The sequence below is a fragment of the Bubalus bubalis genome, chromosome X (genome assembly GCF_019923935.1).
Source record: "Bubalus bubalis isolate 160015118507 breed Murrah chromosome X, NDDB_SH_1, whole genome shotgun sequence".
Classification (NCBI taxonomy): Eukaryota; Metazoa; Chordata; class Mammalia; order Artiodactyla; family Bovidae; genus Bubalus; species Bubalus bubalis.
In genome coordinates, this window is record NC_059181.1 from 30,659,072 (window position 1) to 30,671,978 (window position 12,907).

General features: G+C 39.5%; 1 protein-coding gene across 12 annotated transcripts in view; it reads right to left on the reverse strand.

Moving 5' to 3' along the window:
- The window catches only part of DMD (dystrophin), a 2,402,664-nt gene that overhangs the window by 139,900 nt on the left and 2,249,857 nt on the right, over positions 1–12,907 (reverse strand). For all 12 annotated transcript variants that reach the window (XM_025277237.3, XM_045164452.1, XM_045164449.1 and 9 more), the window contains one exon: positions 11,290–11,351. In XM_025277237.3, coding sequence (XP_025133022.3) covers positions 11,290–11,351 — 62 coding nt within the window. The remainder of the gene's footprint in view (positions 1–11,289; positions 11,352–12,907) is intronic.

The following is a 12,907-nucleotide window of genomic DNA, read 5'->3' on the forward strand; positions in this document are numbered from 1 at the left end:
TTTTAAAAGTGGTATTTCAAGAAAATGTAACTTGGAAAATGACATCCCCAAAGAATTTAAGAATGAGAGAAAACTTGGGACACTGACCAAAGCAGGATACATTATAAACATATTACCTCAAACAACTACTTATTAATAAAAATGCATAGAAGAAAACACTGGAAGCAACTCTCTAAAATGTAAATGGTGGTTATTTCTGGGCAAAGAGATTTAAAGTGATTTTTGTTTCCTTTTACACTTCATCTTTCCCAATTTTTGGAATGCACATATGTTTTTTACTGTTCATAAAAGTAAGATTACTATAAAAATGTTTATACCTTCAATACTATTTTTAGCCTGTGGTCCCTAAAGTTTAGGATTCACAATGCTTGGCACACTCTCACGTATTTCTTGAGTCAAGGAACCAAAGAAAAATTGAGGCATTCAGCACATCCAATTATGTTTACTGTTTCCTTGTTATTTAAATTCCAAGTCTATAATGACACTTTCTTTCAAGGGCCTCAGCTCCTTGATTATTATTCCTTTTAGAACAAAATTAATTCCAGGGTAGCGGTTTACCTGGTTTTGCTAAGATATCAAATTGACAATGAAATATACAATTTAATTGATAGTCCTAACTTTCATTACTATGAGACTTTATCTTCTACTTTCTGGAAAGAACTCTCTCTCTCCAGAAACTTCCATGTTGCTAGTTTAATCATCTGCCTTAGGAAAACATCGTCTACATCCTTCTGTCTTCTTGAGTGGGATCTGTCTTCTTCCCCAGCAAAATCGCCTTCCCTTGCTCTACTGGGTTTCATTCAATGAACATTTATTTAGAGGCTACCATGTGCCTGGTGCTAGTGACAAAGATGAGGAAGGCAGTTCCTGCTTTAAAGAAATTCATTCGTTAGTCTTGAGACACTTGAGCATAAACAACTATAAATAATGCAAGTACTATAATCAAATGTGTGTGAGCTTATTCTTAGTGTCTGGACTTCTGTGCAGACAGCTTCTTGACGGCTCCCTCCTCTTTGCTTGTTTCCTTTGAACCCAGTGCGCCCTTTCAGTACCTCATCGAAGTTGCTTCAGACTCAGACAATCCTACACAAGCTTTTAAGACTGTGTTTCTCTTCCCTGCATATTGGCAGATGGCTGACTGCATCACAGTCCATGAGGTCTCCTGTTCTTTAGTCATCTGCTTGCTGGTTCTCAGATCCATTCTCTGACCTTCCCCCTGCTCCGCTCGCTACGACAGAGAATGGCATTTTCCTGCTCCCTGACAACCAGCTTCTGAGCAAGTGTGGCCAAAGGGAGTCAGTGGCAGAAACACAGCGGGAGGGGGCAGGAGGAAGGATAGGCCAGGCTATTTCGTCCTTTCTCTCTCTGTCTTCAGCACAAGCTCTGGGAGTAGCCTTGTCTCCTCTGTGGCTCCCGCTCCCCCTGCCCCTCCACTGGCCCCTCCCTCAGTGGTCCCACCTGGCCACTGGTTCGAGCTCCAGGTGATGGCCCTGGTAAAACCATCTCTTGGCACTGTCCCTCCAGCCCTGGCTACAACAGAGGTGCAGTCCTGTCTGTTTGGTCACCCAATGATGGAAGAGCTAAGAAGCCAACTTCCTGCACAAATTCCCTCTGTCTGAAATAACTCGAGTGGTTTCCATTTTCTGACTGGACCCTGACAGATCCATCATCCAAGTCAAAAATCTCAGTGTAAAAACCTTCCACACGGGGGACCAGTGGTCCAGTGGTTAAGACACTGTGCTTCCATTGCAGGGGGTGTGGGCTTGATCCCTAGTCGGGGAACTAAGATCCCACAAGCCATGTGGCGAGGCCAACAGGGTAAAACAAAACCAAACAAACCTTCAACGTGTCATATAAGCTTTTTCTGGTCTCATCCCTCCTTACCTCTGCAGCCACTCCCTTGTCCCCTCCCTACCATAACAGTACTGCCACCACTCCCTCTGCATCAGGCATTTCTCTGGGCATGTCACATTATTTCACAGGCTTTCCCCTTTCTTTTTACTCTTGAGTTATTGTACATGTTTCTTTCCTTTGGATAAGGAAGGACACGAGGTAGGATAACAAAGCTAACAGTAAGTAGTGCTGTATCATTATCACCATCAATAGTAATTATAGCTCCTTGAGTAGTTACTATGTCAGACATTTTGTAATGTACATATATTCTTTCTAATTCCCATAACGCTCCTCAAGGTAAGTACTGTCATAAAAATTTAACAAATCACAAAACTGGGGTACAAAGTTGTTACTGCTTTGTGTTTGGCCACAGAGAAGTGGTGGCAGAGCCAAAATTTCAGATCCACGTCTTGCCAGCCTCAAAGTCAATGAACTTATTGTCTTGCTACATCATGTTACCTGCTAACCTCAACTCATTAAGTGACATTAATTCACAGTTTGTAATCAACCTGTTCCCTACTGACTTCAACACACAACAGAGAGTACACACACCACATTTTATGTTCTAGATAAAAACCAAACTTGCTAGGAAGGCCTAGGAATTGGTAAAGAATACAGATCCCATTCTTTGCCTGAATTTTACTCAACTGGAAAAGTATCAATATAAAATCTTGTAGGAAATATTTTCTAGGTGTTCATCTTTGGTGTCAATTACCCTTTCCCAAGGACACTTGATTTGAGTTTACATTTATACTTTCAAAAATGAAATGCTCTAGCAGAGTGCCACTCAAAGTACAGTTTTCCCACAAAGAGACAAATTGGGACTGGGTCAAGCAATTTGTATAGCAACTTCACACTGCCGTGACATCCAAATGTGTATTCAATGGGGCCATTTCACTGAATGAGATACAGACTAGCTCAAGCATGGCTGAACTTGTGCAGTGAGTCACGTGATATGAGTGTACACTAGTCAGTTTTGATAAGACCACCTGAAAGTCCGTGACATACTGGATGTTTAAAAAAACAATTGTCCTTCATCAGCTGAAGAAACACTGCTCTAAAACTGACAGCCTCTTTGCAGAACTTGAAAGCAAAATATAAACTAAGCTCTTCCACCAAAATGAATGCTTGATAAACAATATGTGTGTAAACATATAAATATATGGGCACACGGGCATGCGCACACACAGATACAAACTAATAGGTAATGTATGTCCTGGTTACATAAGCTTCGATTTATAAGAAGGCACAAGGACTCTGCTGGAGTGATGCAAAGGATCAAGACTTTGTGGAATGGCCAATTCTCAAACATTCTCGCAGAATATCACCAGTTCACAAATAAGTTAATGACTCATCCACTATGTCAGAAGGAGAGTCTTTCAGAGTATTTTTAGGCCACTTTATTACTACCATGGAGAGTATGGACTTTAAAAACTTACTATCTATTTTATATGAGAGTCCTGAATGTTTTGGATCTCTTTCCAGCAAAACTGCAGCTCCTAAGAGACATACAGAGGTAATCAGACTTCTGTGCTTAAAAAAGAAATATTGGCAATGTCTGAAAAAGAGTTGACACGTTTTTAGATGCCTTTACTTTGTGTGCAAAAAAACTATCTTCTGCAGACCCAGCTACATAAAATGGTCCACATCCAGCACTTTTCTCACAGCTGCAGGTGTAACCTTAATGTTCCTCTTATTTAGATCCAGTAAACTACCCCAATTTTGGCAGCTCTTTACAATTGTAAACCAGTCTAAGCCTGAAAGAGAATCCTTTTGAGTTTCCTTCTGAAATAAGCTTTGGAAGATGCAATTCAGAAACATCTATGCATTTAGGTTCCTCAATTAGAAGCTTTAAATCAAGTTATTTGAACAAGAAGAATATTACAAAAGGATATCCCATTAAAATGCCATAAATTTGGGTTCTAAGATTACATTTCTATTTTACAAATGGGGACGATCAATTGATCTTAACTGAAGTTAAAAGAGCCGATTATTTTTCTTCTCTCTTTTATAAGCAGAATAGAAGTGAAGGAAGACCATTCATAACAGCCTTAATGTCTTATGCCTTCTATTTTGCTAATCTGAGTAAATCTCCCGTGTTAACTTTGTCAGCTAGGGAATAAAGAATGTCATTTGAGATTCCATAGCTTAATTATGCTGATAAAGCAGTTTGATAAATCATGCTACGAGTAATGGATATTCCTTGGAGAACAGTGAACTAGGAGCCATAAAATGCATGCTCTGGACTTGGTTCCTTATCTTCCACCTATATGTCAGTATGAATAAGTCAAAGCAAGTTTTGTGCCTCAGCCTGCTCAAGTTAAGACAGAAAGAAGGAAACTGTGGCCCTATCCACTCATATGGCAGCATTATTTTCCAAATCAAAATCAGGAGCCTACTCAAGCGAATGATAGGACAGAAGACCTGAAACTGACAGAAAATTCACATGCCAGCTATATACCTAATTTATAGCTGCATAAGGATTACATACAGTTATTTTCAAAAGGTCTTTGCACACTGTGAAGTGCTACAAAGATGGAAGTACAATAACTACTCATTCGATGCTCTTATTATTCATATCTTCCAGGCTGGTGGTCCCAAAGGAGGCCTGGAGAGTTGGGTACAGCGTGCATAAGGCTGAGCCAAACCCAGCCAGAAGTTCAATTAAACCCAGACATTTAGACATGGAAGGTTGCTGCCCAACTTGGTAAGTCAGAAATCTGAAACTGAGGGAAAGCAAAGGACCAGCTCAAAGGACCCCGCATAGCCAAGCGGGGGGATCTGAATTGAGATATTCTTTCCAGCTCAAGGTACTATGGTATAAAATCCAAAGACAGAAGATTTAATCCATAATGATACTTAAAGAAATAGAGACAAGAGAAGGAAAATGCAAAATATTGAGTAGCTTGAGTAGGTTGAGTACAGTTGAGTTTATAAAATATGCTGCGATAATCATTAGGACATGCTCCCCGTGCAGAAGGAATTCAGTCATTCAGAGTTCTACTCGCCAGAGCATCCTCAGGAGGGAATATTTAATGGAATGGAGAAAGCCTACCAAAAGAGAGAGAATATGCTAACTTCATTTCTCTTCCTCTTGGTAATTTGAGGAAAGAACTATAGGACTTGTATGACAGTGTTTCTAACTCTATGTGTGGAGTGTGTGTGCGTGCTCAGCCGTGTCCCACTCTCTGTGACTCCACGGACTGTAGCCCACCAGGCTCCTCTGTCCATGGAATCCTCCAGGCAAGAATGTTGGAGTGGGTTGCCAATTCCTTCTCCAGGGGATCATCCTGATCCAGGGATCAAACCCACATCTCTTGCATCTCCTGCACTGGCAGATGGATTCCTTACCACAGAGCCACCTGGGAATCAACTCTATATGAGCAGCTACAATTGTTTGTTAATGACGATACTGATGCATCTTGAAAAACCTCTTAGTCTTTTGACTCTTCACTAGGGCTGCTGAAGAATCACACTGGCCTGAGATCCATCGGACCCTAGAAATGAGCCCTCACTCGAATCCTCTGAAGTTCTTCTCAGGTGTTAGGGGCCACATGCTGATGGACTGCCTTCAAATCACAAGGGTTTTTAAGACCACTTTTCCTAAGAATTTCTAAAATAGTTATAAGTCTATTTTTGAAAATGGAGATTCTGCATCATTTGGTTGAATATCATGCAAAGTGGACTCCAGACTTGGGGCGACAGCTAAGAGGGGCTAGGTCCTTTTAGAGAATGCCAGACCCACAGAAAAAGAAGGCAACCAATTCTCCCAGAATTGGTTTTTTCCCCTAGAAAAAAACTGGTGGTGAAAGAACTTCAAAAAAGGAAAAGGCAATTGGGTTAAGAAATGTCAGATCATCTGCCACATCTAGATTTTAGTAAATGGCTGCAAATTAAATTGGTTAACTTTCTGAAGCTTCATGATTCTCTCTTCACATTATCCTATTTTTTTAAAACCTATGTCTCCTTTACAAACTGCTGTTCCTGTGCTGCACCGCTGGTATGCCCCAGGTAAACACCGCATACTATAGGGCAGAAAGAAGCAGGGAAGGGGCCGCATAAAGATTTTATTGTATTTATAATTAATATACTCTCAATCAGACAGACTAAGAAACATTTTTTTAAAGTATTTTTATTGTATGTCTGTTGGGGATGGAGGGCTTAAAAAAAAAATGTTTACTTAACATTTCAGTGATGAGCTTAAGAACCTAGACATAAATTGTGAGAAAATGACAGGCTTTTTATCATAGAGCAGCACTTTACATAAATCAATATTGTATTAGTATTTCAAAATAAATTCCAGAGCATATTACTACCTAACATCTACTGATTTTTAAAAATGTCTTTTGGAGCCTTAAAGAGCTTTAGGTTTTAAATCACCGAGATAACCATTTGGAACAACACTCTTGCCATTCTATTCGTAAAGATGCTAATGGAAACCTGAAATTCACCTCATGAATGGAACATATTATTATGTCTAAGAAATGTGGAAGAATATGCCTCTCAACAGCAAATAGAGGGCCCAGCAGGTATATTTCCCGAGAGCCTCCCTACTAGAGGGTGGCAGCTCGCCCTCACTTTACCTGTAAGACAGGAATAGGTGGCAGGATCCTTTCCCAGTTGGTTGTTTGCCAAAAATGTGCATTTTTTAAAATAGGGGTGATTAAACTTTTAGAAATCCATGTGTCTGCAAAATCAGCCAAAGGTACTTCTTGAAAATTATAATCACAACAAGTTTTGGAAACAACCTGACCCACTCAGCCCAAAGCAAGAGAAAAACAAAATTCTTCAATATTTTGGTTCCATACCCTCATTCTAAGGATAAGGATAATAAGGCCATGCCAAAAAAAAAAAAAAAAAAAAGGCAAATTTTGTTTTTTAATATACCACTCACCCCACCACAATCAGGGTAGTCAGAGAAACATACTGAAAGAAAACTGCTTTTTGAGTTGTTCTTATTGATTTCTTTGTGCAAACAAAACAATGCTTTTGCCAAATCGTTAATGTTGCATATAAAAATTTTTGGAGCCGTTCCAATGCTCCACTTCCTAATGACTGTCAGGTCACCACTGTGAACATTTAAAGTATTTTACTATACTTTGTATTGAGTTTGTGTGGGAACCTGACAATTTCTTCCTTCATAACTTGGAATTTGTTAAACATGTACACAGTTTAAATCAAGGGGAAAACACAGTATTTTTAACCTTTGATGAAAACTCACTCAAAAAAGCCATTTTAGATCTGTTGAGAATAACCTGAAAATAATATTTTTTAAGTCAACTTTTTATGAATGGACATATCTGGAGACTAACAACACATGAGGTGATCTCTTTGTGTTTAAATTTATCTGATAAAGTTTATGGGGAATCAGGACTTAACTTTTGTCTATGTATGTGTGATGTGGGGCAAGGTGTGTATGTGACTATTGCTGCTTGTCTGTCACAGGTTCTCATTGGTTAATGAATTAGAGCCCTAGGGACTCTAAGGAAAGGGATAGATAGTACAGATGAAGAAAACTTTCTTGTTAAATATTGTATTGTAAGTAGTATAAACTTACTGTAGAAAGTCAGAAAAGAAGAATGAAAAAGAAAATCACCTAAGAATTCTACTAAGTAGAAATCTGCAAGATTAATATTTTGAGTAATCCCATAGCCTTCCATCAGTTAATGCTCTGGTGCTATTTTTGCCTGGAGAAGGAAATGGCAACCCACTCCAGTATTCTTGCCTGGGAAATTCCATGGACAAAGGAACCTGGCAGGCTGCAGTCCAAGGGGTTGCAAAGAGACACGACTGAGTGACAAAACAACAACAAGGGTAGTAAGGGTACTTAATCTTGTAGGTTATTTCAGGGATGTAGACACCCAACAAACTACTAAGTCCATCACTCCATGTGTACCTGGCAACAGTGAAAGGAAGAGTGTCCACTGTCCAGGAATCCACCATACTATTTCTAGAAATGGAATGGTTTGTTCCAGAAATACCATTCAAAAAACTGTCTATCCATAGGTAAAACCATCAACCCTACTTGTAGCAGGTGCATGGTAACCTACAAGGACATACTTTCATAAGCTAATAAAATAAACGAGGTAAATGCAAACAGTAACAGAAGACCTGGGGTGTGTTAGTCCCTCAGTCATGTCTGACTCTTTGTGACACCATGGACTGTAGCCCACCAGGCTCCTCTTTCCATGGGGATTTTCCAGGCAAGAATACTGGAATGGGTTGCCATGTTCTCCTCCAGGGATCTCCCCAACCCAGGGATTGAACCCAGGTCTCCCACATTGCAGGCAGATTCTTTATCGCTGAGCCTGGCACATGGTTTCTCTGTACCTGACTTCACCGCCCTGTGAAAGAAGGCTGTTGACACCCTTTACCAGGCACAATGGTTGCTGATATCCATTTCCATGTTCAGCACACACAGAAGGCTCTCAATAAATGGAAGATGCTATGTAACGTGTTACCATTTGAATAAAAGCCTGGGAAATATGTGATTGTGACAAAAATATTGAAAATGTAAGTTTGGAAGCTGAAAATCAAATTTCAACACTTAGTTCATTTCCAAGATGTTTGTTGTTAGGAGGGCAAAACACAAAATTTCAAAAATGGGGAGAATGAATGGTGGTGGAATTGACCACATATTTATGATGGCAGCATTTTATTCCATGTAGATGACCTCAATTAAGTTGATTTCATCAAAGAATAAGTCTGTTAACAAATGAACTCTAAAGTTCCCTGCAACTGTAAAATAACATTATCTTCCAGAGTCAGGTGATTTGCCCAGGGTTACTAACCATGCCAGATTACCAGCTTGAATGATCAAGCTACTGAGAAAACTTTAGAAATATGATGATAAAAAGCATATTTAATTCTGATTGAAGATGCAAACACCTCTTCACTGAGAGTTCATAATTAGCTCTGTATCAACCAAGTTTGTGAATTCTCATTGCAGAGTACTTCAAAGTAAGCTGGTAGAGTGTACAATGCAATGAAATGGAAAGATGTCTGAGATACATTTCCTTTAGGTGAATAAAAAATGATTACAAAAAGAATGATTCAACTTTTATAAAAATATATGTATAGAGAGAAATTTTTGAGGATACCTGCTAGATGGCTAAACATTAGTTAGTTAAGAGGTGGGTAACAGATGGTTTATCTTTTCTTTTTTTGGTAGCTTATTTATATATTTTTAAACATTTAAAAATTTTAATAAGTATTGATTCTATAATAATTATAATTTTTCATCTTTTTGTGCATATGGAATCTTAGTTCCCTGAGCAAGGATCAAACCCATGCCCCTTGCAGTGGTAGCTCAGAGTCAATCCCTGAACCACCAGGGAAGACCCTCTCATTTTTAAATAAAAGTAAATTAAAACTTTATAACTAAAGATCACTGTGATTAGAACAGGAAAAATTACAAGAGGGTTGAGCCCCTGTAAACCAGAGGTTATAATTAGTAGGTCCAGTTTAAATAAGCTCTTTACTGAAAGATTTCTAGTTTGTCTTGAAAAATCCAGAGTCTTGAGAGCACTGGGCTAGGATGACCAGCTCCCTCAGCACAGCCACTGTCTACTTCAGATGAAGTCTCATTCTCTCATTTACCAAAACGTAAGCATTCAAGTTTTCCACCTGTGGTCTTAACAATCCAGCATAAAAGCCAGAAACCTTCTGCAGGGGCTGAAAATGTAGCACTTGAAGATTAGTTGATCCTGATTTTCCTTCAGTTTTTAAAAGTGTGTGTGCGTACATACGTGCCTGTACATACACACACACATACACACACACACACATACACACACACACAAATACACACACTCTTACTGTGAGACTGGGCTGACATAATATTACTTGTATTGAGTATCTCTGGCTAGTAGAATTTTAAGTGACTTTTCTTTTACACACTTTGGCTTTTTTTTCCCAGATTTTGTAGAAGGAACTTCTGTCATTTATATTTTTCTTTATGTTTAATCTTTTATTTTATATTGGAGGATAGTTGATTAATAAGATTGAGTTAGTTTCAGGTATACAGCAGAGTGATTCAGCTATACATATAACTATATATTATTTTTCAATTTCTTTCCCCATCTAGGTTATTACAGAATATTGAGCAGAGTTCCCTGTGCTACACAGTAGGTTCTTATTGGAAAAAGTTTAGGAAAACAATCAGGGCAGGGGAGACACTGATATCTCCTATCCCGTCTTCATGTGTGCATGCTCAGTTGCTCAGTCATGTCTGACTTTCTGCGACCCTATGAACTGTAGCCCATCAGGCTCCTCAGTCCATGGGATTTCCCAGGCAAGAATACTGGAGTGGGTTGCCATTTCCTCCTCCAGGGGATTTTTCCCAACCCAGGGATCGAACCCATGGGTCCTGCACTGGCAGGCAGATTCTTTACCACTGAGTGACCTGGGAAGCCCCCACACCCTGTCTTCATAGCTGGAATTCATTAACCAAAGGGAACTGATGGCAGAAGGGCAGCAGGAGCTACACACAGGTACGTGGCTACATAGACGTCAAAAATATATGTCTGAGTATCCTGATTCCCATGGGTTTTCTCACAAAATTTAAAACCCGAAGAGTTCACCTCCTGCATTTCAGTCTGTAAATACATCTAGTCAAAAAAAAGTCTTTAAAAATCTTTAGTAGTAGAGAAGGCATGACGATTTTTAATTAAAACAACAAGTAGAAAAAAAACAACAACAACAAGTAGTTACAATGTGAGGGGATTCAGTTCAGATTATTCCTGAGGGATCAAAAATGGCAGAGAGTGGACTTTCATCAAGCATTTAAAAAGACTGGTGTTTCACCCTTATTTGGAGGTTGTGCATCTGTTTAAAAAATGCAAAGTTATGGGAAGGGTGGGTGCTGCCAGGCTCTTACACAAACACAAAACAAGCCATCGTAGACCAATCATTGAAATGTACATGCTAATAACCTGATGTGCTTAGGATTGTGAGCACTGGAGTGACTGCAGAAAATTCCTTGACACAACATTCGTGGTTTGGCAAAAGTGTTTTCTTGGTTTCACAAGGAAGAAATCAATCAGAACAACTTGAAACAGTTTTCTTCCTTTGGGGGAAAAAACTGCCATCCATTGCAAATACTTTTTTCCCATCCTTTTAAGCAACAACAACAAAAAAAAAAACTAGTAAGGCCTTTTAACCTGCTCAGATATACTGAATTTTCAGGAATCAATGAAATCCTAAAACTTATTTTTAACCAACCTTGGAAAAAAAGAAAGCTAATGGTCAATTTTGAATAGAAAGGTGCTGCTGTTTTTAATTTCTTAAAAGAATCTAGTGATATATTTAGATAACAAATGGCTTGCACACTACAAACTACTTTATCCTATGAGTCATCTGCCATTTCATCTGGAGGAAAGATGGCCATGTCCTTACCTAAAGACTGGTAGAGCTCTGTCATTTTAGGATGGTCCCAGCAAGTTGTTTGGGTCTCGTGGCTAAAACATAAAACACAAAGAGAGACTTTAGAATTTAGAATGAGTAATAGAGAAAAAGAGACACCAAAAAAAAAAAAAGGCACAGAATGCTTTTCGATCATTTGGCTTCATGACTTCAAAGGACTTCCATCCTGTACTGACAAATATTTATTTTACAACAGAAAGGCCCCTACCTTTGCTTTCAATGGGAAAAGCAATATGATCATGATTTTGTAACCAGCATTTGTTTATTTTTTGCACCCACGAGTCTGGTGCACTTCTGTTATCAGAAAAGCGCCTGGATATGTAATCAATAATTGAAAATCAGGGTTTCTTCAGCCATCCAACTCGGAACATACCGAAAGGACACAGACAAGGGTTATTCAACTCGGTCAAAGAGATACTGGACATTAATTTCAGAAATCAATCGCCTCGCTTCTCACTTGCTCTCACTGCCCCTGACACGTTTCCCTTACTTTCTTCTCCGTATCCAGATCTCATCTCCATGATGATGTCAGCTTAGGGTTTATCCATTGCCCGACTCATAGATCATTCTATCTTCCCACTTCCCATAATTTCAGAGTATCTTTTTGACTCAGCGCTCGCTATGCCACTGCACCTTTTCCTATGTTTACTTGGGCCTGAATGAAGCATTCACAGTTCCCTTCCATTTCTTGAAGTTTAGGTAAATGTGGTTGCCAGCTATCAGCTCCTGCCGCAAAAAGAACAGAACACCTTTGTTCCTCATTCAATTCCGGGAATAAACCTGGGAGAGATAACTACATATACTTTTCCTTTACTTTGGACCATCTACAAAAATCACCACAGCATCATATTTCCAGTTTGGGGGGATTACCTGACTGGCCTTTGATGCAGTAAAGTGCAGCCTTGAATGATATTTCGGTACTCATAAGCAGAGCCTATTCATCATCTTTCAGGGAAAAGAGTGGGGGGCAGATGGAGAGAGGAGAAATGGCTTAAATGTGGACACTTGAAGGGGAGCAGAAAACACAGAGGCTACACACAGGAAGAGGAGCGTGTGGAGGCCAACAAAGTCAAATATAGGTGTTAAATCTTAGGATTAGACTCTGCCTCTGTGGCATACTAGCTGTGAAATTTGGGGCTGCCCTGCTCACCTAGGGGTGTTAAAGGATAAATTAGTAGAGGTCAGTGACTGATACCTTCTGGCACTCAATATGTGGTCATTTTTGTTATTATGTGGCGCCCCCAAGTTGTTGTTGATTTAGTTGCTCAGTCGTGTCTGACTCTTGTGACCCCCATGGACTGTAGCTTGCCAGGCTCCTCTGTTCACGGGATTTCCCAAATTACTGCCCCTTGAAAGCAAAGCTTTCATTAATTGATTATGATAGAGGTGAGGATCCAACTGTGGTAAGTCAGCCACACCTTAAGACCTTTCATGGGGGCAAAAGCAATGCTCAATATGCACTGCCTCCGTTTTACAGAAAATATGCAAAACGGAGAAACATTTACTGTGGTCTGCTAAATATAACACAATCACAAATGACACAAAGATGTGTGGCAGTTCCCCAAGCTGTACAACTTCAGAGACCAGCCCT